This window comes from Ovis aries, chromosome 5 (assembly GCF_016772045.2).
Source record: "Ovis aries strain OAR_USU_Benz2616 breed Rambouillet chromosome 5, ARS-UI_Ramb_v3.0, whole genome shotgun sequence".
NCBI lineage: Eukaryota > Metazoa > Chordata > Mammalia > Artiodactyla > Bovidae > Ovis > Ovis aries.
The window spans coordinates 14449105-14473132 of record NC_056058.1 but is presented as its reverse complement, the minus strand read 5'-3'; the positions used below and the strand labels follow the sequence as shown (position 1 = coordinate 14473132).

Genomic DNA, 24028 nt, shown 5'->3' with positions numbered 1-24028 from the left:
TGCATGTAAGGCTCCTCTGTGTCTTTGTGGCTTCCTGGCTCCTGTCTTGTTGGCACTGAAGAACCTTCCATTGTGTGTGTGTTACCAGATGACTGGTATGTGTTTCTCCATTCGCCCACTGAAGGGCATCTTGGCTGCCTCCAGTCTGGGGGTGGTTACGAATAAAGCTGCTATAAACATCCACGTGCGGGTTTCTGCGTGGACATAAGTTGAACTCATAGCATTGAAAAGAAAAATGTCTTAAGTACAAACATAGTCATGAGCGTTGCTTTGATATCCTGCAGTGGGAACGTTTGGAATTTACTTCATTTTTTCTTCCCCTGCAGATTTTTTTTTTTTTAATACAATGTCTAATGGTTATGAAGACCACATGGCCGAAGACTGCAGGGACGACATCGGGAGAACAAATCTGATTGTCAACTACCTCCCTCAGAACATGACCCAGGATGAGCTACGAAGTCTGTTCAGCAGTATTGGTGAAGTGGAATCTGCAAAACTTATTCGGGATAAAGTGGCAGGTAAAGAAACAGAGCCATTTTTGTATGTGTTGGGCGTGGGGGATGGTATGTGGGGCCATCCCACCACGCCCTGTTTCTTAGCCAGGAAGTTTCATTTTTATCTCAACTCTGTTTTGCTCCCGTCCTGGTGTAAGATTGGCTGTAGGTTCCCAAAGGAGGAAAAATCCATCCTGAGATGGAGAATATGTACAAAACAAGACAGTGGGAGGGGAGGGAAGATGAGGAGACAGGAAGGAGAAATGGGGATGCTGTGAGAGCTGGAACAGGCACGGTCCCAGCTGTAGAGGGACCCTAGCCAGTGTCCTGCCAGGGGCAGGCCCAGCGTGTCTTCTCAGGCGGTGCATGCCAGGTCACACCTGCGGCAGAGTGCTGAGTCAGTCCCCTGTGGGCAGCCCTTCGCTGGCTTTGGGCCACCCTGACTCTGTTCTCATGCTATCAACTTGAACATCTGAAACTGAGCTTGAACTCTCACGGGGGCTGGAGCAGGGGAGCAGAGGATCATGGGTGGGCCGTGGATTTGGCAGGCAGGCAGGCGCAAAGCTCCACCCTCCTACAGCGCCTCAGTGTCCCCATCCACGAAGTGGAGGTGGTGGCTCCTGCCTTCCTCATGATGCTGTCTACCGCCTAAGGGTTTGCAGAAGGCCAGTACCTGGTAAGGCCCTCTGTAAGGAGGCCTCTGTTCTGCGAGCGAGGTTGCAAGGGTTCTAGAGAGAAATGTGAAGAGACATGGGGCTGTGAAGCACTTCCTTTCTTTCCTCCCCAGGGAGGTACATCTTAGGGAGCCCTCCTTTACCTCCCACTCCCCCTCCTCCTTCCTCCTCCTCCTCGTCTCTGCCCAGCTCTTCTGACGAATGGCCAGTCCTCTCGGCAGTGCTCTGGCTCCCACCCTGGCTTGTAAGATCTTGATTCCCTACACTGAAAAATAATTTCAAAGTCAAAAGTCATATTTATTATGGAAATATATTGGGTTGGCCAAAGAGTTCGTTCGGGCTTCTCTATAGCATCTTATGGAAAAACCCGAACTTTTTGGCCAACTCAAGATTTAAGTTTACATTAGAGTAATTCTGTTGAACCCCATGTACCCATTGTCCTGTTTCATCAACTCACAGCATTTGCCAGTGACTCTAAGATGCCTGTCCCCAAGGTGAGTCCCGCTGACCCCAGGGCTTTGTTTTGTTTTTATTTGATTGTTTATTTGGCTGCACTGGGTCTTAGTTGCAGCATGTGAGATCTCAGTTCCCTGACCAGGGGTTGAATCCGGGCCCCTTGCACTGGGAGCTCGGAGTCTCAGCCACTGGATCAGCAGGGAAGTCCCAGAGAGAGGACTTTGAGCTCAAAGTCCTTTAATGACCCTCTCAATTCTGAGAGTGTGCAATTTATTACATGTCTTCAAAATAGGGGCTTTAGATATACACAAAATTGAACAGTGTTGGAATGTTCTAGAAATTCCTCTCTCTCTCCAGTTCCAGAAGACCATCCTTAATAAGAATCCTTGTTCAGAGAGGTTTTTAAATTCTTCTGCGCTGCTGCTGAGTCTTGCCTTTCTCCTGTTGTGTTCTGGCAGAAGGAAATTTTCAGTCCCTGCAATATTCCTGATTCCTCTATCTCTTGGCTTGTTGTGTTTTTCAAAGGCATTAGAGCTATGTTGGAGAAGGCAATGGCACCCAACTCCGGTACTCTTGCCTGGAGAATCCCATGGACAGTGGAGCCTGATGGGCTGCTGTCCATGGGGTCGCTAAGAGTCGGATACGACTGAGCGACTTTACTTTCACTTTTCACTGTCATGCATTGGAGAAGGAAATGGCAACCCACTCCAGTGTTCTTGCCTGGAGAATCCCAGGGACCGCGGAGCCTGGTGGGCTGCCGTCTATGGGGTCGCACAGAGTCAGACGCGACTGAAGCGACTTCACAACAGCGGTAGAGCTATGTTAATAGGAACACCTGGATTTGGCGACATGAGTCTGGAGAGAACTGGTTTTAAGAACCAGTGAAATCAGCACAGGCATGATTTGAAAATTATTTCAGTTCAGAAGTAAAGATCTTCTGCTCTCTGGGCAAGTTTGAATGTAATGCGTTGGGAGTCGTAGAGTAGATGAGCCTGGGTTGACATTTCAGCTCTGCATCTCACATCTTGTAGTTCTTTATTTAAAAAAAAAAAACAACCATATATATATACACACACACACACACACACACACACACACACACACACACATTTATTTATTCATTATTTGGTTGCTCCAGATCTCAGTTGCAGCATGTGGGATCTAGTTCCCTGATCAGGGATCGAACCTGGGCTCACTGCATTAGGAGCACAGAGTCTTAGCCCCTGGACCAGGGAAGTCCCTGCTGCTGCTAATGTTCAGTCGCTCAGTCATGTCGACTCTGCGACCCCATGGACTGTATCCGCCAGGCTCCTCTGACCATGGGATTCTTCAGGCAAGAATATTCGAGTGGGTTGCCATTTCCTTCTTCAGGGGATCTTACCGACCCAGGGACTGAATCTGAGTCTCCTGCATTGGCAGGCAGATTCTTTACTGCTGAGCCACCTGGGAAACTGCAGTCCTTGATAGTAGTTCTTTAAATTGAATGAACTTAATTTTATGGAAAACTTACCTCATTCACTTTTCTTCTCTTGCCACCAGTGTTTGATAATTTCTTCAAGGCTGGTTCTGGGGCCAGGGCCTCACATCTCACTTCTTGTCCTTTAGTACATTCCTCTGGTGAAGCCCTGGACATGGTTACCTTTCTCAGTCTGCTTTCTCTCATCCTGGCTCAGGTACCCACCCCAGCGAGACTCTTGCATCGTGGCGGACAGGCACCTTGTCCAATCAAACCTCAGCCAAGCTTGCAACATGGACATCTGCGTGCCCCACATTAGCCATTTCAGCACATATTCTCCCCTCAGACCCCGATTCCTCTCGCATAACAGCCATTTCACCTCTGTCCTAGATCCCTTCCTATCTCAGCATCCAAAGAACCTCAGGCTATGCAAGTATCTACTTCTCTGAGTCTTTCCAGGATCTGCCACCAGCATTCAAACACGCTCCAGTGTCGGGTGCTGAGAGCCCTTGCTCGATGGCCGGACGCCCTCTAGCTCAGGGTTTCTCCACTTGACGTTTGAAACTGGGTAACTCTTGAGGGAGGGCCATTCTGCAGGTTGCTTCCCTAGCCTCTGCCCTGTAGGTGCTGGGGGCACCTTCTAAGTTGTGAAAACCAAAAGAGGTCCCCAGAAGTGCAGAATAGCCCCCAGGTGAGAAGCTCCTCTGGCTGACGTCCACCCTCTGCTGTTCACAGAGCCGACTCCTCTGTCTCTTCTTATGGAAAGAAGCTTCCTCTTGCCTCAGATTCGTCAGCCTGGCTTTCTCCTACCTCGGAGGCTCCGCCCCCCTCTTTCTGTCTCTCATGCAGCTCTTCTCAGCCGTTGACCTAGGCAGTCCTTGACTTATTCCTTAGTCTCCTCTTCTTCCTAGGCCAACGCTAGAGTGAGTGGATGCACCCCTAAGCCTAGCCTGACATTCAGCTGTGCCACCTCTCTTGCAACCAGAATTCTCCCAAGCTCCAGGGCCTTCAGCCTCTCAGTGTTTCCCAGACTGACCTTGAGTCTCCCACAAGCCAACCGCTTGTTTCCCAGGTTTCCATCTTAGATGGCACCACTGTCCACTCAGTGGCTCCAGTCAGAAATCTAAGCATGACCTTTGACCTGTGTCCCTAAATGTTTCTATCCCTTTTCCGCCCTCCCTCCTGCCATCACCTTAGAGCAGACCACATCGTCTTCTGCCTGACCTGCTGCTTTAGGCTCTCAGCTGGTCTTCCATGCTCCCTCCAGACCATGCTGCTGACTGTGACAGTGGGATCTCTAGCACCCCTAATGTGTCCTGTCCCTCACCTGGGCCCCATTTGCTCTGGGATGTCTTTCCTGGCCTGATCTAGTCGACGATAGAGGCTCCTCTGTGTCCCCATGGCAATCAGCCAGTATATGGGTTTCCACAAGGCACTGAAGTTGGAACTTGCTCGTCCAGTAGGTCCTTATGGTTCTCAGAGGCATGGACCCTCTGGTATCCCCAGATGTGACGTAATCAGTTTTTGTGGAGTGAATGAATGAGTGGGCCTGGTCGGCATGGCCAGTCATTCATTCAGCAAGCCTCTTATGAGCGCCAACCGGGGGCCAGGCACTGGTGGTGGGAGGTGGTGGGACAGATGGTGGCCGCATGTGGGGATGTTCAGTGTGCTGGCCTCGAGATACAGAGTGTTTCTGACCATCCGGGCCCCAGCTGTTTTGTTGTTGCCTGTTCCACCCACGGTCACTACCTGGCCTTACTATGCAGCCTGCCCTGCTCTCTGTCCTGGTATCTAAGCCCGTCTGCAGGTGTCATGTGGCCCGCGGGGCACCATGACCAGTCTGCACCCCCCCTGGACCATGTCATACTGGTTACTGGTCACTGGTCCACAGCCTTCAGCCTCCCCACTCAGCTTCTGTCTCATTGGCTTGCACTTCTGGTCAGGATAAAGCCCACACCCCAGCTTGTTCCCACATCTCCTTGAGACGCCTCACTCCTAGCCACTGCACCCCACACTCACCCTTCTCTTGAGTTGGATGCACTGCTTGTCATCTCCCAGACACACCCTCCTGTCACACTCTTGTGAACTCACCAGTGCTGCTCCTTCCTCAAAGACACACTTCCACACCCGTCCAGCTGACCACTTTTTTCCTCAATAGAAATCACCTCTGTCCTTATAGAAAAAAAGTTTAACTTGAGACAAGCAGGAAGAAAAGTTTAAATTACGCATAATCCCACCACTGTTAGCTTTTTGGCTCGTGTCCGTCCATAGTTTTTTCTTTACATATTTATGGTTGTGAGCAGTCATGTGCTTTTACAAAAATGTGTTTGCACCTCTCAAGCTGTCTCTTCCTCCTCTATCTGTGAACATCTCTCCCTATCATTGGACTTACGCTGTCTCGTGGTCACAGTGGTTACAGGCTATTCTGAGTTTATGACAGGTTGTAACTGCTTTTCTATAGCTACAAGCCCCACTGAGGTTAATACCCTGGCACAAATCTTGGCTCACCAGTTATTTCTGTAGGCAGTCTTCCTAGAAGTGAACCCTCAGAGGGGAGAGCGGGTGCTGTCTAGAAGCTGTTGACCCATATTGCCAGCTGGCCCTCCAGGGGCTTTCCGGTTCACATGCCGTCTGCTTGGCCCTGGCATCCTCGAGGCCGGGCAGGGTTTCTCACATCTCTTAAGTGAAAAATGACATCTGAGTGTGGTGACAGTCTGCATTTCTTGTGAAGTTCATCCGTTCCGGCTGTTTATACTGTTATTTTATGTAAGAACTCTTTTTGTCCTTTGCCTGTCTTCTTTCCTTTGGGGACATTTGCTGTTTCTTATTTATCACCTAATTAATTAACTCATCGCCCGCAAGACAGAGTCTCTCCCTCAGTGATGTTGTCCCTTGAGCCCCCATGGGCCTTTAGAGAAAGGACTCGACTGCACGCCAGCCTCATGCTGCAAAGGAGTGCCCTGTCCACAGGGTGCTCGCCTTCCTCAGCTGGGCACCACAGGTCAGCATGATGACGTCTGGTTGCTCTGGTCTGCGGAAGCGAGATGAGATGCCATGGAATCGTCTCGTAGTCTTAACCCTTGTCTAAAAAGAGAGGAGACATTTGGAAACGTGAGGCTCCTGGCCCAGGGGTCGCCCAGCCTGGCATGTGAGCGCTCTGCATGGAGGCTGCCTTGCTTTCTCCAGGGCAATGGCTCTTGGCCAGCCCCTGAGCATTAGCGGTGCCTGGGGACCAGGAGAAACAAGTCCGAGGCCCCACCCAGATCCACCGAGTCAGCCAGCTGGGGAGTTTGAGCCTTTCCGGAGGGGGCAGTGCTGGTACCGGACAGAGTTAGAACCCCAGGTGAGGGGCGCTGGCCTCCCACGCGCCTCCACCAGGCCCAGGGTTTCTTGGCCCTCCTCCCCTGCCGTCCCCTTTCCGCTGGACTCCACCCTGGCTCTGGCAGGCTTCAGCCGCCTGAAGCCCAGCACCTGTGCAGGATCCACGCCCTGACCACACTCACCCCAGAGTGCCCCGCTCTCCCACCAGACCTCAGCCCTCTTGTTCAGGGTTGGTCTCCCATCGCCCCTCAAGAGGGTGGGGGGCAGCCGCTGACCTGCCTTCACAGCACTGATTCCAGTGGCCTCATGGCCTCTAGGTCACTGGAAAGTCATCTGTAAGGAGCTTGGAAGTGGGGATCCCCACCCTGTCCACATCCTGGATTCTGGACTGATGAAGCACCCTAGGGAGCTGCATCGTTTCCCCAGGTGGCTGGCGGACCCTGTTAGAGAAACGGTAACTTGGGAAGTGAGGGCCTTCCCCTAGTCGCCTGCTCTGAGCACAGCCCCTGCAGTCTGGCTCTTTTGCATAACTGGCCCGCTCCCTTCACGCACTGCCAGCGGGAGTTCTCAACCTGGGCTCGGCAGCAGAGTCCTTGAGGGGCTTTACAAACCGCCGAAGCTGTCCCCGCTCCTGCCTCCCCATCCCCCTGTCATGTCCTTGGTCTGGGATGTGGCCTGGGCCGTGATGGTTTGTAGCGGCCATCCTGCTGATTCTAAGAAGTGGCCGGAGTTGAGAGCAGTCGGGTTATGGTGAAGGAAAGGGTGGATGCAGGTGGGCGTTCACCACTGTTGACACTTCAGTCTCCAGCTTTACCCAGTGGGCAGAACCACAGGCTCCCCTTCATTCCTCACCCACCTCCCTCTCGGCGCACAGAGGTGCCCACAGAGAGGAGAGCAGACTAGGGGACAGAGCCAGTCCCAGCCCGGGAGTGCTGCTGCTTTAGGGGCCTTGGCTGCCAGAGCTCCCTCCCCATCAGCCCATTGGCAAGTCCGCTTGGTGGCTCTCCCTCCTGCCCGCCCCTGCCCTGCTAGGGTCCTCATCTCACACCTGGTCTGGCTCGTGGGTTCCTCTGGTCTCTACACTGGCCTCAGCTCTGCTGCTGCCGTGCTCCACCCAGCAGCTGCCTCCAGGCCAGGCCCCTAGCTCATTGTGTTCAGCTGCTGGCCGCCTTTTGTTTCCTGGAGCACTCCAGAGTCGTCTGTGCCACAGAAGCTTGGTGCTTGCTCTTCTGCCAGAATACTTGCCTCCAGCCACCCCAGGGCCTTGCTTCTCATGCCCCCTCCTCAAGGGACACACGCTCTTGACCGCCTGTCTCCCCTGGACCTGTCCTGCCCATCCTCTCACTCCTCCGTGGAGGCTCCCCTGGTAGCGCCTGAGTGTAGCTTTGTCTGTTCGTTTCTTGCTCGTTTATTGTCTGACTCGCTCAGTGGGATGGGAATTTCATTATGGCAGGAGCTGTCCTTGGTGGTGATCATTAAACCCCTGGCCAGCCTGACGCATAGCCCAACACAAGTGGGTGTTCAGTTAGTACACATGGGCTTGTTGAGGAAGAGTGGAGGGGAGCAGGGTGGAGAAGGAGCCAGTGGCCATTGTCAAAGTGTGTGACTTCCTAGGTGACATTGTTGGCTGTGGCCACACAATGGTCAGAGAGGTCACCCAGGAAGCTCGGATAATAGAGACCAGGGCAAAGGTAGAGCCTTATGGACCATCTCGATGGAGTGGGCAGAGGATGAGGAGCCTGGGGAGGGTCAGTTGGCGTTGCAGTCACGTTCTGGAGGAGGTGGCACCTCAGGGAGGTTGGCAGTGCCCAGTGCCACTGAGGGCTTCTGGAGCTGCTAAAACTCTCTGTGGGCACACCCTCAGGGCCAGTTGGTGTTGGTGCGGCCAGCCAAGATGGGAGGGCAGGGAGGAATTGGCAACTGAGAGTGGAGGGACCCCTGTCCAGACGCCAGGTGCAGCAGCAAGGCACGGGAACATGGTCTAGCACCAGAAGTGCCAGGAGCCAAGGGCACAGGTGGCCCAGCCTTGGCATTGGCCTTGTGGGAGGGGCAGGAGCATGAGACGACAGAGAAAAGTAAAGAAGATGGCCCGGACAGGGCAGGAGAAAGTAGCCCTTGCAGAATCACCAGTAGTTTGTGTAGCGTCTCTGCCCTGAAGTGGGGAGGGTGTGACTCCACAGGGCACTCACAGTGTGCAGGCTGCACACAGAGACTGGTGAGACTGGGGTCAGGGCCAGCATCAACCGGGATGAGCCCTGTGGACAGCGTGCACCCCGGAACGACGGCATGAGAAGGGCTCTTCATTCTGTGGCCTTCCTCCTAAAAGCCCAGTATAACCCCAGTCTGACTACAGGAAAACTTCCGACAAACCCAAGCTGATGGAGAGTCTACAAAATTTCTGGACCAGTCCTCACAGCTGTCAAGGTCATCAAAAACAAGGAAGGTGTGAGAGACTGTCCCTGCCAAGAACAGCATAAGGAGAATTGGCAGCTGATTGTCACGGGGGACCCTGGATGGTGTCCTGGGACAGAAAAGGACATTAGGGGAAATTCAGGCAGTCTGGCTCAGACGTGGACATCGGTGCCAGTTCACTGAAGTGACAAATAGGCCATCCTAGGGTGAGATGTCACTCACAGGAAACGCGGGTGTGGGGCGTGTAGGAACGCTGCCTCATCTTTGTAGTTTTTCTTTAAGTCTAAAAAATAAAGTATTGTTGTTTGGTTGTTTGTTTGTTTGTTTCAAGGTGACAGCAGTGGGTAATACTCTCCCAGGTCTCATTAATAGCAAGATGAGCCTGGGTTCAGCTGGTGAAGTGGGCAGAGTCAGCTCATCTGCTCTGCAGATCTCTGCCTGCTGGTGGCTCACACCTTCTGTTTTAATCATCCAGTGGGCATGTGTGTGTGTACAGGACTCGGGGTGAGCAGTCGTCTCTCTGCTCACCCACTGTCTCTGCTCAGAGCAGTGGCCGGTGCACAGGATGTGCCCACTGACGTGGCGCGGGGAGGGGTAGGATGCGGGCTTGGTGGCTGTTCTGTTCTCCGGGCCTCCTCCTGCTCCTCTGTAGGGAAGGCGTCAGGTTCCTCCCACTCTGACTGTCACCCATTGCTTCTCTCTGGGTCTCCTAGAGGCCCACAGCCCCTCCTCTGCCTTGCCGGGTCCCTCCTCTGCATCCAGTTGGTGGTCACCCCACCACTTCCCAGTGGTTACCTGGGAGGGAGTGGGACACCCTGCCTGCAACCCTGGATTTCTTTGGGAAGAACTGAGGTTTGCGCCGGCCTTATGATGCCCCTGGACATCGGCTGATGATGCTGTCACTGTAGGAGGTGCTGCCAAAGTGGGCTCTGGTGGCCAGGCTGCCCTCAGCACTGGTTGCCTCTGTACTTCCTCCTCCCGCAGCTGGACTTTCAGTTCAGGAAAGTGAAGGGAACCGACACTGGGGGGCGCCAGAGCCCAGCAGACCTTGCCACTCCAGCACAGCAGGGGCGGAAAACAGCCTGGACACTGACATCTGGTCATCGGTGGGTTCTCCCCACCCGCCTGTCCTGTCTGCTGCCATGACTGTCCTACCCATACCCCCCATCCCAGGCCCCCCCCCCCACTGGGGGCTGCACAGAGCAGCCAGCACCAATGGAACAGATCCTCGGCCCTGCTTTGGTGATGGGCTCCCCAGGATGCCCAGTTACAAAAGTCACATTTTATAGGTTTGTTCTTTGCAGAAAATGTGCAGGTTTGCCAAGGTGGTGTCATGAATAAACCATCAGTACAGACTATAACCGTTGACCTCTAACCCCTCCTTCCCAGAAGCCATGGCTTTCAGCTCTGGTGTTTTCTCAGTCGTCTTCTCTCTGGTCTTGTCCTTTTGAGCCCAGCCAGATGCCGCCCTGTCCATCCTCCCTGTCTCTCTCCCCTCCTTTCTCCCCTACCCCTCGCTGGCTTGCTGGCTCCCAGTGGCTCACTGACGTGCACGTGCTCTCCACACAGGACACAGCTTGGGCTACGGCTTTGTGAACTACGTGACTGCCAAGGACGCAGAGAGAGCGATAAACACACTGAACGGCCTGCGGCTCCAGTCAAAAACCATTAAGGTAAAGAGCTGCGATCACCATCTCATTAGTTCCCGGCTGCACAGAGATCTGTGCTGAGCCCTGGCCTTGGTGAAAGAGCCAACCTTTTACCTCCCCGTCAATGCCTTGGCACCGTTAGCACAGTTGCCCCTCAGAGCCCAGGCGCTTCCAGGGCATCTCCTGTTGGCTTGTGTGAGACCTGTGTCGGGTGGTGACTGTCCCAGCCCTTGTTCCTCTGGCTCCTTGGCCCCACCTGCAAAGGGAGGATCCCCAGAAAGGACTTGCATGGGGACCGCCCCCCGCCCCGACCCCGGTGTCCCTGGCGTGTTGGCTCACAGCAGCCCCCTGATGTGAAGACCTCCCTGCCGGCCTCCTCTACTGGCCCAGCACTGCTGTCCTCCTGCCAAGCGGGCATTGGGCCAGCGCCACGTTCCCACTTGGACCTGGTCATTGTTGCAGCGGCGGCAGCACTGTGCATGCGCCCCGTGCTCAGGCTCCCCTTCCTGCCCTGTTCCAGCAGTTAAGGTCCTCCTGCCCGTTCACTCAGCAGTCACTGGGCAAGCATGTAGGAGTTGCCCACTGTGTGCCACTCAGTGAACGAAACCATTTCCACGCCTCGAAGGGCAGGCTGAGCGTCTGCCTGTGCACAGGTGCACACAGATGGTAAATACGACACCAGGTGTGGCCAGGCAGGTGTTGCGAGCTGTGTCCTGGGGGCGCTGTGTCCTGTGGGGGCTTCTTGATGGCTTGAGGTGACTTGAGGGAAGTGAGAGAGCCAGGCAGCATGATGGGGCAGTCTGGGCAGACTGTCAGTAGTGTCATTCCCTAATCAGGGGCGGAGGTGGGTTCCTGGGACAAGCTGGTGAGTCCTCCAGGCCTCACAAGACAGACACCCCCCCACCTTCGTGCTCCTCTCAACCTGACATCACTGACCACGCCCTGCTTTTCTCAGTCTCACCCCTCCCCATCCCTAGGTGTCTGTCTTCAGGCTCTGTCCACCCCTGGACCAGCTTTGGGCTTTCCTGATCTTCACTCCATGCCCAGCCCTGCTGTAGAACATGCCCCCTCTGCCCACTCCACGAGGGACCGTGGCCGGGCTTCCTGCAATAACCCCTCCTGTGCTGTGCCCACCGGCCCTCACCCACAGACCTGGCGAGGCCCTCATGCCTGAGACAAGCACCCACCAGAGTCTCCAGAGCGTCTCCCTCAACCCAAAGCCCCTGGAACAAGGTTGCCCTGTTGAACCTCTGTACCTTCCAGATCCTCAGGTAGCTCGAGGGGCCAGAAGTCTGAGTGCCCTCTGAGGGCCGTGAGCTGTGTGAGAGGGTCTGCTCCATGCCCTTCCCAGTGCCTGGCAGTCACTGGATCTTGGGTGGTTCTCGGCTTATAGAAGCATCACCCCAGTCTCTGCCTTTGTCTTCACACGGGGTTCCCCCTGTGTGCATATCTGTGTCCAAATGTCTCCTTTTTATAAGGACCCCCCCCCATCATTGATCTGGGGCCATCTTACTCTGCTCTGAACTCATCATCATGAATTGCATCTATCATGATCCTGTTTCTAATGAGGTCACACTCTGAGGTCCTGGGGTCAGGATTCCCGACAGGGGAATTTGTGGGAGGATGTAATTCAGAAGTCTTGTGTTCTTCAAAACCTCTCACAGGAGGGTTTCCCAAGAATAGGGCAGTGGACCTGCCAGAGGCAAGGGAACAGGTGGTGCGGGAGCTTATGAGAGGGTTCTGGGGAGTGTCGTGGATCCAGTCGGGCATGCCTGCCACGGGTAGACAGGCTCACTGCTGCTGTCTTCTTGGATTCTGATTTGACTCTGAGCTTGACAGTAGCTGGAGAGGACAGGAAGCTGCAGTAGTCATCAGAGTCCCTGGAGACACCAAGGCTGGAAGGGACCGAAGTGCACTTGGCTCTGAAAGCATTTCCTCCCCGGGCTTTATTAGGAGGCGGTCGCAACCATGGTCAGTGCCGGCTACCGCAGCACTCCCCTGGCACTGGCCTGGAAATGTTCTTTCCCACAGTGTCCTTCACCAAAAGCCGAGGGCAGGCCCCAGATGCAACCTGTTCCAGATGGATCTGCGAGGGGCCAGGCAGGACATCCTGGGGGATAACTCCCTGCTCGCCCGGCCCAGTCCCAGGAAAGCACAGAAAAGCCTGAGTCCCAGCTCCTGCCTTCAGCCATCCTGCCTGAAATCTGACACCTCTCACTGAGGCATTTGGTAAAACTGGACACGAAACAGTTGGAGTGACTCCTTCTATCAGGAGTTTGAGCGGGGTGTTCTGTGGGGGGCTGTAGACCCAGAAAGTTAAGGTGCAGACATAAGAGCGTGGCCAACATCCTTCTCGGAAGTAGAGAAGTATTGCCACGCCCACCTGCTGGCCTCTTTCTCTGAGGGCAGTGCTGCTTCTGCCCCAGGTCTTGCCCCAGAGTGTCCCCACAGTGCCTCAGGCCTGGCTGCAGTGCAGGGACGCATCCCAGGAACGTTGTCACCGCTGTTCCACTCTCCCCTCAGGTGGAGCTGGGCTCTGACCACACCCCAGTTTCTCCTTTCACCCGCTGTCTCTCCCTCTGGAATGTGTCCTGCTTTCCAGGCAAAGGCAGTGTCTGTCGTCTCCTTTTCTGGAATATTCCAGATGCACCTCAAGTGTGTGAGAGTCAGTGAGTGCGTGAACAAAGGGGTGTGTGGGGGGGTGTGGTCTTGGTGTGTCGCCCTGCACCCCTGCCCTTCCTGGCAGGCCTGAGTGTTGTGGTGGGAACACATCTATCGTCTGTCCCCTTGTGCTGCCCAGTGACACCTGAGAGGTCGTGTCTGCTGCTGTGTTATTTATGTATGGTCTCAGTTTTTTGACCCCCAGGGAGGAGTTCTGCTCAGGTCTACCTGCTCCCCCTTCCAGAGCACATGGTTCTCTGCTTCTTCTTCCTCCTCTGTCCCCCAGCCTCCTGACTTGGTCCTGACTCCCTCAGGTGTGGGGTGTGACAGAGTCCTGTCCCCTCGGCCAGAGGTGGAAGGGCTTTGTCCCAGGGGCTCCTTCCCCGCAGAGGTCTGGCCTTGGCCCCATCCCTCCATGGCCCACAGGATCTACCCTGCTCTCACCCCCAAACTGGAAACACTGAAGACGTTTCCTTGCCCCCAGCCTCACACATAAACACCATTTTATCGAAACTACTGCAAAGTTCTGTTAGTCTTCCTTCAGCTTTGCAAAACAGAAGCCCCAGAAAGCTTGAGGTCATTTAATGTTGAGCACTCACCTGTGTGCCCCCAGCCCCGGGGCCCCATCTGGACTCCATGTCGAGCTGGCCTGCTGCCTGGTTAGCGTCACACTCCCCGAGCACCCAGCTCTCTCCCCAGCTGTCCTCTGGGCCCCTCCCAGGTAGGACAGAGTCCCCTTCCAGCCCTACTGCTTGTCCAGAGACGCCTGAGGCCGAGGTAGGAGGACGGGCAGCCGGGCTTGGTCCCTGCCCTGCCCCACGCCAGCCATGCACCCCCAGACTCTTGACTATGAGATAGGAATGACAGCCGCATCATCATGGCACGTGAGGGTCCCTGCCTGGCCCGAGGCGGGCTGCCAGCACGGGCTGCCACAGGTGCCCTCCCACAGGGTTGACTTTCCCTCACCTGAAGGTGTAACACCCTCCCTGGATGCCTTGGGCATGCACCTGCCCTAATGCTAGCAAGCGGTTTTGTTTTCAAGGTGTCATATGCACGCCCAAGCTCCGAAGTCATCAAAGATGCCAACTTGTACATCAGCGGGCTCCCGAGGAACATGACCCAGAAGGACGTAGAGGACATGTTCTCTCGGTTTGGGCGGATCATCAACTCGCGAGTCCTTGTGGATCAGACCACAGGTACGGTGCCTGGCCTGGGATGCAGTGCGCTTTCCTCCGGGCAGGGCTCGAGTCTCCTTGGGAAGACAGATGGCTGTCTTTAGTTACTCCAGCCATGAGGACAGAATCGCAGTGAGAAGACATTGGCTTTTGTTTAATGAGGCCGGGAAGGTTGGAGGGGGGCGGGGTATTACATGACATAAAAGCCACCCCGTCATGAAAGTTGAGGTGCAGCCAGGCTTTTACAGTGAAAACGCCAAGAGATCCTGGCACCCCCCATCCCAGCCTGGACTCGAACGTTGCCCTCCTTACTGCAGGCAGTAGGGTGCGTTGTGGGACAGTCTCCACTCCAGGTCCAGAGTCCCCACCTCTCATTGTCCCAAAGCTCCAAGGGGACTGTTTCTGAGGAGTCATTCTTGAATCTCCACCACTCGATAACCCCCACCCCGGTAGCACATTCACAGCTCAAAGACAGTGTGATGTCCTCTCTCAGGCTGTCCTGGCCACTTCACTACCACCTCTTGGGTCAGCTCAGCTCAGGACACAAGCAGCTCAGGCTCTGGGCTTTGCACATAGCAGTTAGGCCCCACCGAACTGAGCACCACATGCCCAGAAGCCGCCCCTCAAGGTGCCCACCTGCCCCACCAGCCTTGGGCCTGGATCGGACTGGCCACACACTCGGCTCTGTCAGGGAAGCAGTGAGCTTAGGACATCTGATGTTCAGTCCCCTCAGCTCTGTTTTCTGCAGGAGTGGGAATTTGCTGAGCAACTAGAAAGTAAAATCGCTGCTCCCAGAGCTCAGTGAAACTGATAGACTTGACTGGTCGCTTCTCGTGTTCTTCCCACACTGAGCGTGCTCCCTACCTCCTTGGCTGACCAGTCAAGTGCACACTGGTAGTGGGGCTGCAGCAGCCGTGGCTCCAAGGTGGCCTCCCCCGGGAGGCTGAAAACAGACACGGAGCAGGCGGGTGGGGTGTCCCGGCTCATGGCAGACAAGAGTGGGGATGCGTGTTTTCCCGTATCCTCCCGTAGCTGTATACTCTGGGGCCCGCAGCCTTGCCCCCCACTCTCCCTTGTCCTGTCTCAGGTGGGCCTGGGCTGGGGCGCAGCTTGGAGAGGAGCAGACAGCTTGAGTCCTCCAGAGCCCCGAGGAGGAGCAGAGGCTCCTGGAGTATGGACCCCAGGTGCAGGTTGCTGGCAGCTCTAGGTACCCCCCCAGTCTGGCACCGACACCCGCTCTGCTACAGGGACACAGACTCCACCCACCTGGCCTCCTTTCTGCCCCTGGCTCGGGCCGGGGATGGGCATGAGGTGATAATGCCATGTGCTTGGTATAAACCCCTGTACATTTGGCCCCTCCCTTACCTTCAAGTACCAGTTGATCAAGTGACCCTGCTGGCTGGTCAGCGCCTCTATTTACCCTCCTGCACAGGAGTGTCTGAGTGGGCTGTCAGGGGACCTGGAGTGGGCAGTGGTGGTGGCCCGCATCCTGCCTCCGTGGCCCTGCTTTCCCCAGTCCTGTGTGGACTGCTGCCCTCTGCTCATCTCAGTCCAGCCCTGCACTGCTGAGCAGGGCCCAGCTCCCAGCCTGGAGTCCACCCACCTTGAGAGCACCTCCTGCACTCCTGGGCCACGGAGCTTTTGTCCCCACTATCCTGAGGGCGGTCACTCCTGCAGGCGGTTCGCTCACCCATTTGCTGGAGATTTTGTCCTCTTTCCCTTTGCAAGGCTGCTGTCTCCTAGAGCTTGGGAGACCCTCAGGCCTCCCCACCAGTTTCTGCCACTTCAGTGTGGGCCCACACCCCACACCCCTGCCTGTCTTTAGGAGCTTTGCAAGAAGAGGGTGCAGGATCTGTGAGGGACCCCCAGGGCCTCCTCTCCACAGCCCTCCCCTAGGCCAGGATGTGCCACTGGAGAGTAGGAAGCAAGCCCATGGGACTGTGGGCCCCCCTGCCTGCTCTGGAGGATGCCGCTGCTCAGCGCTCCTCTGCTGGGGCCCTGTGGAGCCACAGCCAGGCCGAGAGTGGCACAGAGAGCAAGGCTGCATGCCAGGTTCGCTTTCGCGTGACACGTGTTTCAAAGAAGCGAAAACACGCTCAAAACCCTTAACCCAGAATGCTTTAAAAAATGGCCTGAGTAATTAAAAAGAAAAAACAGGTGGTCTGGTTAATTTAAAAAATAAAAAGAAAAAAGAAGAAAACCCATAATTTCCTGAGCTGACAGAAGTTTTTTTTTTTGCTTTGCTTCTTCATACGTTGTAATTATGACCTTTATAGTTGGCTCATCTAGAGGTGGTGCCATTTATTGGTCTCTGCTCCTAATCCTAAAAACACTAGAGGGGAAAAAAAAACCTCATCTTTAAAATGTATATATTCATCCAAGCATTGAGTTTATATTCTCTCACTTTAAGTAACTTTCTTTCTTTTACTTGGGTTTTCTTGCTTTCACTTGGGCAGTTTTCATCTGATAGTCATTTTACAAAACCATACACGGAAGCCACACTTGCACACACACACTCTCTGCTTGATCACAAGGTCTTCTAAATAGAGTGAGACTGTCCCCTTGCAGGCAGCTTTCTGTGGGAGCTAGCCAGCCGCGGCTTCCAGTGAGGTTTGCCTGCAGTTAGCTCTCGTTCGGGTTCCCATCTGTCTAAGCCGTCGTTCGTGTCGTTTAAGAGTAAATAAAGAGTGTATGCCAAGTACTTGTTTTCAGGTGTTCCTTCTGAACTAAAATTTTAAAATGGGCTCAGGCTCTAGACTGTGCCTGGCACATGTGAATCTCCGGATCTGGTCTCCCTGACTCAGTGAGCATCTCTGGCTGTGTCCATTTAAAGTTCATACTTACATAGTCATGGAGACATGGTGGGGGCAGCCTTGAGGCTGCCAGGGGCCACTGTGTGGCCTCCCAGGGTGCTGTGCTGGGGGTGCCCCCCAGGAGGGAGCATTTCCTGGTTGGAAAGTTGGGGTGCATGTTTTAGGAGTTGGCATTCACGGTATGTTACAGTTGTGGCAGAAGAACCCCTGCCTGAAGGCCCCTGACTTCCGTCTGCTTGTTTACATGGGGCCCACGGTATCCCTTCCCAGTCAGAACAGAGCGTGGGATTCTATTAATAGGCCCTAAGGGGGCACCACTTCCGGCAGTAGAACTTGTCATTGCTGCCCCCACCTGGTATGCCTGAGTCCCCCACACCCCTCCTCGGCCCCCACCCTGGGCCCATCCTGGGGACTATCGATGGGATCCTGTGGGACATGGGAGCCGACTTGGGGGTGTTCATTACACTCACTTAGCCGGTGGCCCAGGGCCCTGGGCTCTTCTGCTCTGATAACTGTCATTCACCACCTGGTAAAGGCCTCAGGACAGCCTGTGACTGGCCGTGGAGAGCGAGAACATCCAGGGTAGCCTCCTCTCCAAGGTGCTCCCCCAGATGGCCTCAGCTGTCACCTCCATGCTGCGACCTCCACCCTTGACCCCAGCAGAAAGAGCTGGTTCTCTTCATGGCTTCACATTCCTTCACCCCAGCCCTACCTCATTCCTCCATTTCTTCAAGGGACCAGCCCCTGTCATTCCTCCCAGGCCCAGAATGTGGGCAGAAGGAGGGTAGAAGGTGACTGAGCCCACTCCCACCTGGTTTGTTCAGGTCTCACCCTCAGGCCAGGCTGACCTGGCCCTGCCTTCAGCAGTTGGGCCTGGGATTCAGGCAGCCACGTTCTTGTTCCTTCAAGGGCTGGGGCAGCAGCAGAATCAGGGGCTTGCCTTCAGGAGGCTCCGTCCAGGGACCCAGGGCAGGGAGTCTATGGGTGAGTGTCAACACTGCCGAGGGCCCTCAGAATCAAGTGAGGCCAGACTCTTCCCAGAAAACTTAGAATATCCAAGAGGTGAGTGAGGTGTTGGTGGCAGGAAAGAGCCACCAGGGTGCAGCTGGGTTACTCAGACTCCATGCCCTTCGGGGACTCAGGAGGCTGAGTCAGGCACTGAGCAAACAGGGATTGGATCAGGCCAGCTGGGAAGGTGACCTGGGAAGGCCTGGCGTGGGTATGAGGCCGGATGGCCGGCAAGCCATGGGAGGGAGCACCCTGGGGCAAGGGAGAATTCCTTACTGTCTGCCCACCCCTCAGCATGCCGTGCACCAGCACCGTGGTGGGCACCTGGCCTCCTCAGTGACAGAGGATAAAACATGGCTTCCTTTTAAAAAAGAGGTCTGGGGCATCTCTCTGGGATGTTGTGCCAAAGTGTCTTATTGTGCAGAGACTATGCATTGTTGCTTCAACTCAGAAGAAAGTTTGAAACCTTAATCTTTTATTAGTCATTGTTTGTTTTAATTTGTTCATGTTTCCATATTTAGGTTTAATTTTTGTTTCTCTCATTAGCCAAGCATCCAGTTTAAACCACAGTAGGCTGACTGACTTGACTTTTGCTTTTCAGTTTTAAAACTCCTTGCATTTTTTTCCCCCTAACTCCATTTTTGTTGGTTTGTTAAAAAGGTTTGTCCAGAGGGGTTGCGTTTATCCGGTTTGACAAACGGTCGGAGGCAGAAGAGGCAATTACCAGTTTCAATGGTCATAAACCCCCAGGTTCCTCCGAGCCCATTACAGTGAAGTTCGCAGCCAATCCCAACCAGAACAAAAACGTGGCGCTGCTCTCCCAGCTGTACCACTCGCCAGCTAGACGGTTCGGAGGCCCCGTCCACCACCAGGCGCAGAGATTCAGGTGGGTCAGGAGGGTGCGCTCTTCCTGCCACGGCCACCCGGGCCACATCCAGTTGCTCGCAGCCTGGGCAGGCACTCCCAGCTGCGGGAACTGCTGCACACTGGGCTGATCATGTCCTGTCTCTGTGTCCCCTGCCCGCCTCAGAGGGTTATCTGTGTGGAGCCGTGTGTTTCCATCTGAGTATGTCTCTAATGGCAGTAAAAAAGATGGCACAGCTCCTAGCTCCCAGCGCCTGGCGCCGCAGCCTGCAGTTCCTCAGGACAGGCAAGCGGACCGCAATACGGAGGAGCATCCTATATCTGGGGAGAAAGATGTAGCCTGAGCTCACTGGAAGGCTTCTCTCCTTCCAGAGTTTTAAACAGGTTTTAGACTTTTTGATGAGCAGCCCGAGGGCAAACCTTTCTTGTCTACCTCCTTGTGGGGTCATTTGGTGTCTAAATATTATTAATTCTGCTGTTGAAAAGCCCCGTCCTAGAGGTGGACTGTTTACCCGCCTTCCTTAGCCTTTCCACATAAAACAGTTCTAGTTGCCAGGATGTAGTAGAGCAGAGACGAGTAGAGCTGGTGACCTGGACTCTGAAATCAGCTGTGTTACTACCTCATGAACAACAGAGAGGCCCACAAGCTGGCCTGCCTTCGTTGGCTTTTCAGGTTTAAAGGCAAAGCTGGGGAAGTGGACAGAAGTGAGCTTGATCCAGTTTGAAAGTCAGATAGCGCAATCAGTGTCACTGCTAATCTGGTGGAGGGTGTAGATGGCCAGGTTCAGGGAGTTAACCTGTGAACTCTGGAAAACCAGAGAGCTCGGGGGAGAAGAAAACGGAGACATGAGTGCAGGAAGGGCCAGGCAGGAGAGTGACTGTGACCTCCAGGGCTAGACAGAGGAAAGGGCAAAGAGGGGAGGTAAGAAGAGGGAGGAAGCCCCAGAGAGGAGAGAGTTTGCAGAAGGGCCCCCAGATCTAGGATAGGATGGGTCAGCTTACCTCTGTGCCATCAGAGGTAAGAAGGGGGGCAGTTCATGAGAGTTGCGATGCGGTCAGCCACCACTAGCGGGAGGCTCTCAGAAGGGAATGAGAATGAGCTGCACTGTCCGCAAGACAGTGCGGTCTGTCTTGTCGTACAGCCTCGGATCGTTTTCAGTTTAATGGATACGTCAAGGTTTAGTGAACCACTATCATAACTTGGGTCCACATCCTACAAAAGTTAGAGGAAACAAGGTTCATTTAGAAGTCAGACCTCTTCCAGTTCTCACTGAAAAGCAACTCACACAGGCACTCGAGGGCCCTTACCCACCCCCATTTCAGTGATTCTGTGGTCTTACCACTAACAAATCATTTAACCAACTCAGATATCCAGTGCGGCTATTTAACATCATTCCTGCAAATTCAAAATCACGGCCCGCAGCATGCCCTGATTCTTCATCAGTGATCACCGTTCTGTCAGTGGGCTGCACCTCAGGGGGCTGGCCACTCTTCTTCAGAGTCTCTCGAGGGAGTGAATCTGTTCAGTGGCACTCGAAGGCACCCCGCTCACCCCTGGGTCAGACCCACACCTCAGACTTGATTGTGTTTTGGAGCAGGTAGTCCTTCTTCAATTGCACTGTGGGGCTTCAGAGATGCCATGCCATGCGCAAGTGTTCTTAACTGGTCCTCCGACAGTTAACTTTTGTGTTTGTGAAACATCTCAAGGGCCACATGGCTTCAGTAGCAATTTTGTCATCTTCCTTCATCGTTACTGCCATGGCCATGATTTGTAGGCTTATTTTTATGTGACTAAAAGTGTTTCTTTGGAAAGGGGGCCCCAAGGACTTCCTTGGAAGTCCAGTGGCTAAGACTGCCTTCCAAGGCAGGGACCAGGGGTTCGATCCCTGGTCAGAGGACTAAAGTCCCACATGTTATGGGGTGCAGCCAAAAATTTTTTTTAGAAACTGGGTGGTCCCACATTTTTGGTAAAGCTTGGTGGACTTGCAGTCCACAGCCCTGGCCCTTCTGGGGTGTTACGAACCAGCAGTGGAAGGCTGTCCAGAGCTGTGCCCTGCTGCAGTGGCCCTTCATGGGTGTGTGCTATATGCAGACACTGCTTGGCTGTGAACCCTTGGAGAGGGAGGGTCCTGACGAGGTGGGGGGGGGCACAAAATTCAAAGAAACAAGAAGATTCAGCCCTCCCCCACCCCCGGCAAACACACATACATACACAGACGTATAGGATAAGGAAGGGTTTCCCCAGGGGGAGCTGGGAGTGTAACAGCACCTAGGAGGATGTGGAGAAGTTCCCATCTTTTAAAATGTGGGAAGTACAGGTGTAACTAAACAGGACCCCTCTCCCCACAGTGGGAGGGGTGGAGGGAGCGGCTGGTCAGAGGCCACTACAGGTCCCCTCGATGGGGAAAGCGGGTTGAGGCTCTGACCCACTCCGGGCAGCCAGTGTCTCTCCTCAGAGCCCATTCCCTATGGAGCAGGGAGCCCATGCCCTCCCTCTGACACTATATTGACTTCCGCTTAGTGAAAAACTCTGACGGTGCCCGAGGTGGGGGGCTGCCGGCCCAAGCGCCCCCATGGGCCACGTGTCCACGCGCGGGCCCACCCTGACCCTGACCTGAACGCTGTGCTCTCTGTTTGCTAGGTTCTCCCCCATGGGTGTAGATCACATGAGTGGGCTTTCTGGTGTCAATGTCCCGGGCAACGCTTCTTCGGGCTGGTGCATCTTCATCTACAACCTGGGCCAGGATGCCGATGAGGGGATCCTCTGGCAGATGTTCGGCCCGTTTGGCGCCGTTACCAATGTGAAAGTGATTCGCGACTTCAACACCAACAAGTGCAAAGGCTTTGGCTTTGTGACCATGACAAACTATGAAGAGGCCGCCATGGCCATAGCAAGTCTGAACGGCTACCGCCTGGGGGACAAAATCTTGCAGGTCTCCTTCAAAACCAACAAGTCCCACAAATAACTCGCTCACGCTTTTTTTTTTGTACGGAATAGATAATTAAGAGTGAAGAAGTTGAAACTTTTTTGTTAGTGTACAACTCATTTTGCGCCAATTTTCACAAGTGTTTGTCTTAGTCTAAATGAGAAGTGAAAAGGTTTTTATACTCTTGGGATGCAGCCGACATGTTCAAATGTTTGAAATCCCACAATGTTAGACCAATTTTAAGTTTCTTAAGTTATTTCCTTTAAAATATATATTAAACAGAAATCTAAATAGACTGCATTGACTAACCAGTCCCTCGGGATGGTGGTGAAACTGAAGCATGCTTTAACTTCCGAGACTGTCTAACACGCGTTTCATTCAATGTCTCCACAAACTGGATAGAAACCAACAAGCAAACAGAAACGATGTTTTAGTTTTAGTTCCTAAAGATGTTAGACAGATGCTGAGTGCGTGTTTTTCTCAACCGCTTCCACATTTTAAGCGATTTCTGCTTCGGTTGACAGGAAATTGCTTTCCCAAGCAGGTCCCATTGCCACCTGCTGCTCACTCAGCCGAGGGGCCCTGGCTGCGGCAGCGGGCCAGTCTGCCATGGGCCACCGGCGGGAGGGGGACCGCACGCCGGGCCGGGCCAGGCCCTGCGGAGGACACAAGGGGTCTCCTATGCCCAGGCTCCAATGGGAACGGACCAAAGAGTTTCAGGGGAACTCCAGTATATTCCAGAGTCAGATCTCAGCTGCAGGCACGCCTCAAGATGCCTTGCTCCTCCGACACCCCGAATTCCTGTCCACACGTTGCATGCACAGTGCCCCCACAACAGCGGATACTGTCGACCCTGTCTTCGCTCCAGTTTCCGAGCGCATTGACCACAGCTCCAATGCGTCAGATAGCTCTATTTTTTAACAACACAGAAACATTTGAGCATTGTATTTCTCGCATCCCTTCTCGTGAGCGCTAGGCTTTTTTCTATTTTAGTCAGGTTTTGTTTTGAAACTTTCCTCTCCTGTGAACACTCAACAGAAAAGTACTTACTTCCTGACAGTTACCTATTAACAAAAAGCAAACAACAACAACAACAAAAATCCTTTGATTTGTAGTTTTAAAGATTAACCCTCAAAGTTCTCTTCATAACTGCCTTGACGTTTTGGGTTGTTCTGTTAATTTTCTTTTGCTTTTTTGTGTTTTTTGTTTGTTTTTACTTTTGCATTTAAGACCATTAAATTTGATTTTGTTTTGCTCGAATTTTGTTTTGTTTTTTATTTTACCTTTTCTTTCTTTTTGGCTAGGTAAGGTACAGACAGCCCAGCATTCAGGGAGGATTCGTAAAATTTTAAGCAACAAATATACTTGCCTCAAGACAAAGCATTTACGGATCTATGATGTTAGGATTGCGCTCTCACAGGTGGTGTTTTTTTCCAAATGGGGAGTGGGCAGGGAGAGTCCGAGAGAGGGCCTGAGAGGTAAACAGGCAGGGCCCCAGTCTCCGGGCAACTCCTCAGGAGCATGATGTGATTTTTTTTATAAATAACCAGTGTATGAGAGAATCAAAACCACCATAATTTAGTACCAGCGGTTTTTAACCTTGACACAAGAGACTAATAAAGCATGTGAACGATAGGCTGTTTTTTAGTTATCGCTATCATGGAATTGCGGCATTATTTATTTATTTATTTATTTAAGTGGAAGTCATTGGGCTGTAGGCACAACCTTCCGCAGAGTGGGTCAGTGTTCTAAAACCGCCCCCCGCCCTCAACCATTTTAGGCTGCCCGTCCCCCCATCCCTTCCCTCATGCTTTACTGAGGGGCAGCCAGCCACTTACCTGAGCCTCCCCAGTTTACCACGCAGCCCTCTTCTTACCCCACAAAGGGCCAAATTCATCTCTTGAGGCCTTGTCTCCCAAGTTGGCCAAGTGCCACGGAGGGTCTCCTCCCTCCTGTAGAATCTTCCAGATTCTAAGTCCAAGCCAGCTTACGTGCCTCCTCCTGGATCCAAGGCCCATTTGCCCAGATTTGACATGAAGAGGGTCCCTGCTGTGTGTACCCCAGAGCACTCCACACCCCAGGGCCGGGATGCTGTCCTAGAAAAATATACCATGCAGG

General features: G+C 53.8%; 1 protein-coding gene across 2 annotated transcripts in view; it reads left to right on the top strand.

The window, feature by feature from the left end:
- Positions 1–23170, top strand: part of ELAVL1 (ELAV like RNA binding protein 1) — a 36245-nt gene extending 13075 nt beyond the window's left edge. Inside the window, exons 2-6 of one of the 2 annotated variants that reach the window (XM_015095474.3) lie at positions 327–518; positions 10383–10486; positions 14166–14319; positions 18780–19005; positions 21625–23170. In XM_015095474.3, the coding sequence (XP_014950960.1) occupies positions 347–518; positions 10383–10486; positions 14166–14319; positions 18780–19005; positions 21625–21949 (981 nt within the window). In that variant the 5' untranslated portion in view covers positions 327–346 and the 3' untranslated portion in view covers positions 21950–23170. Of the gene's footprint in view, positions 1–326; positions 519–10382; positions 10487–14165; positions 14320–18779; positions 19006–21624 lie in introns of those variants that run through there. The other variant, NM_001166194.1, reaches the window with a different exon arrangement.
- The last annotated feature ends 858 nt before the right edge of the window (positions 23171–24028 follow it).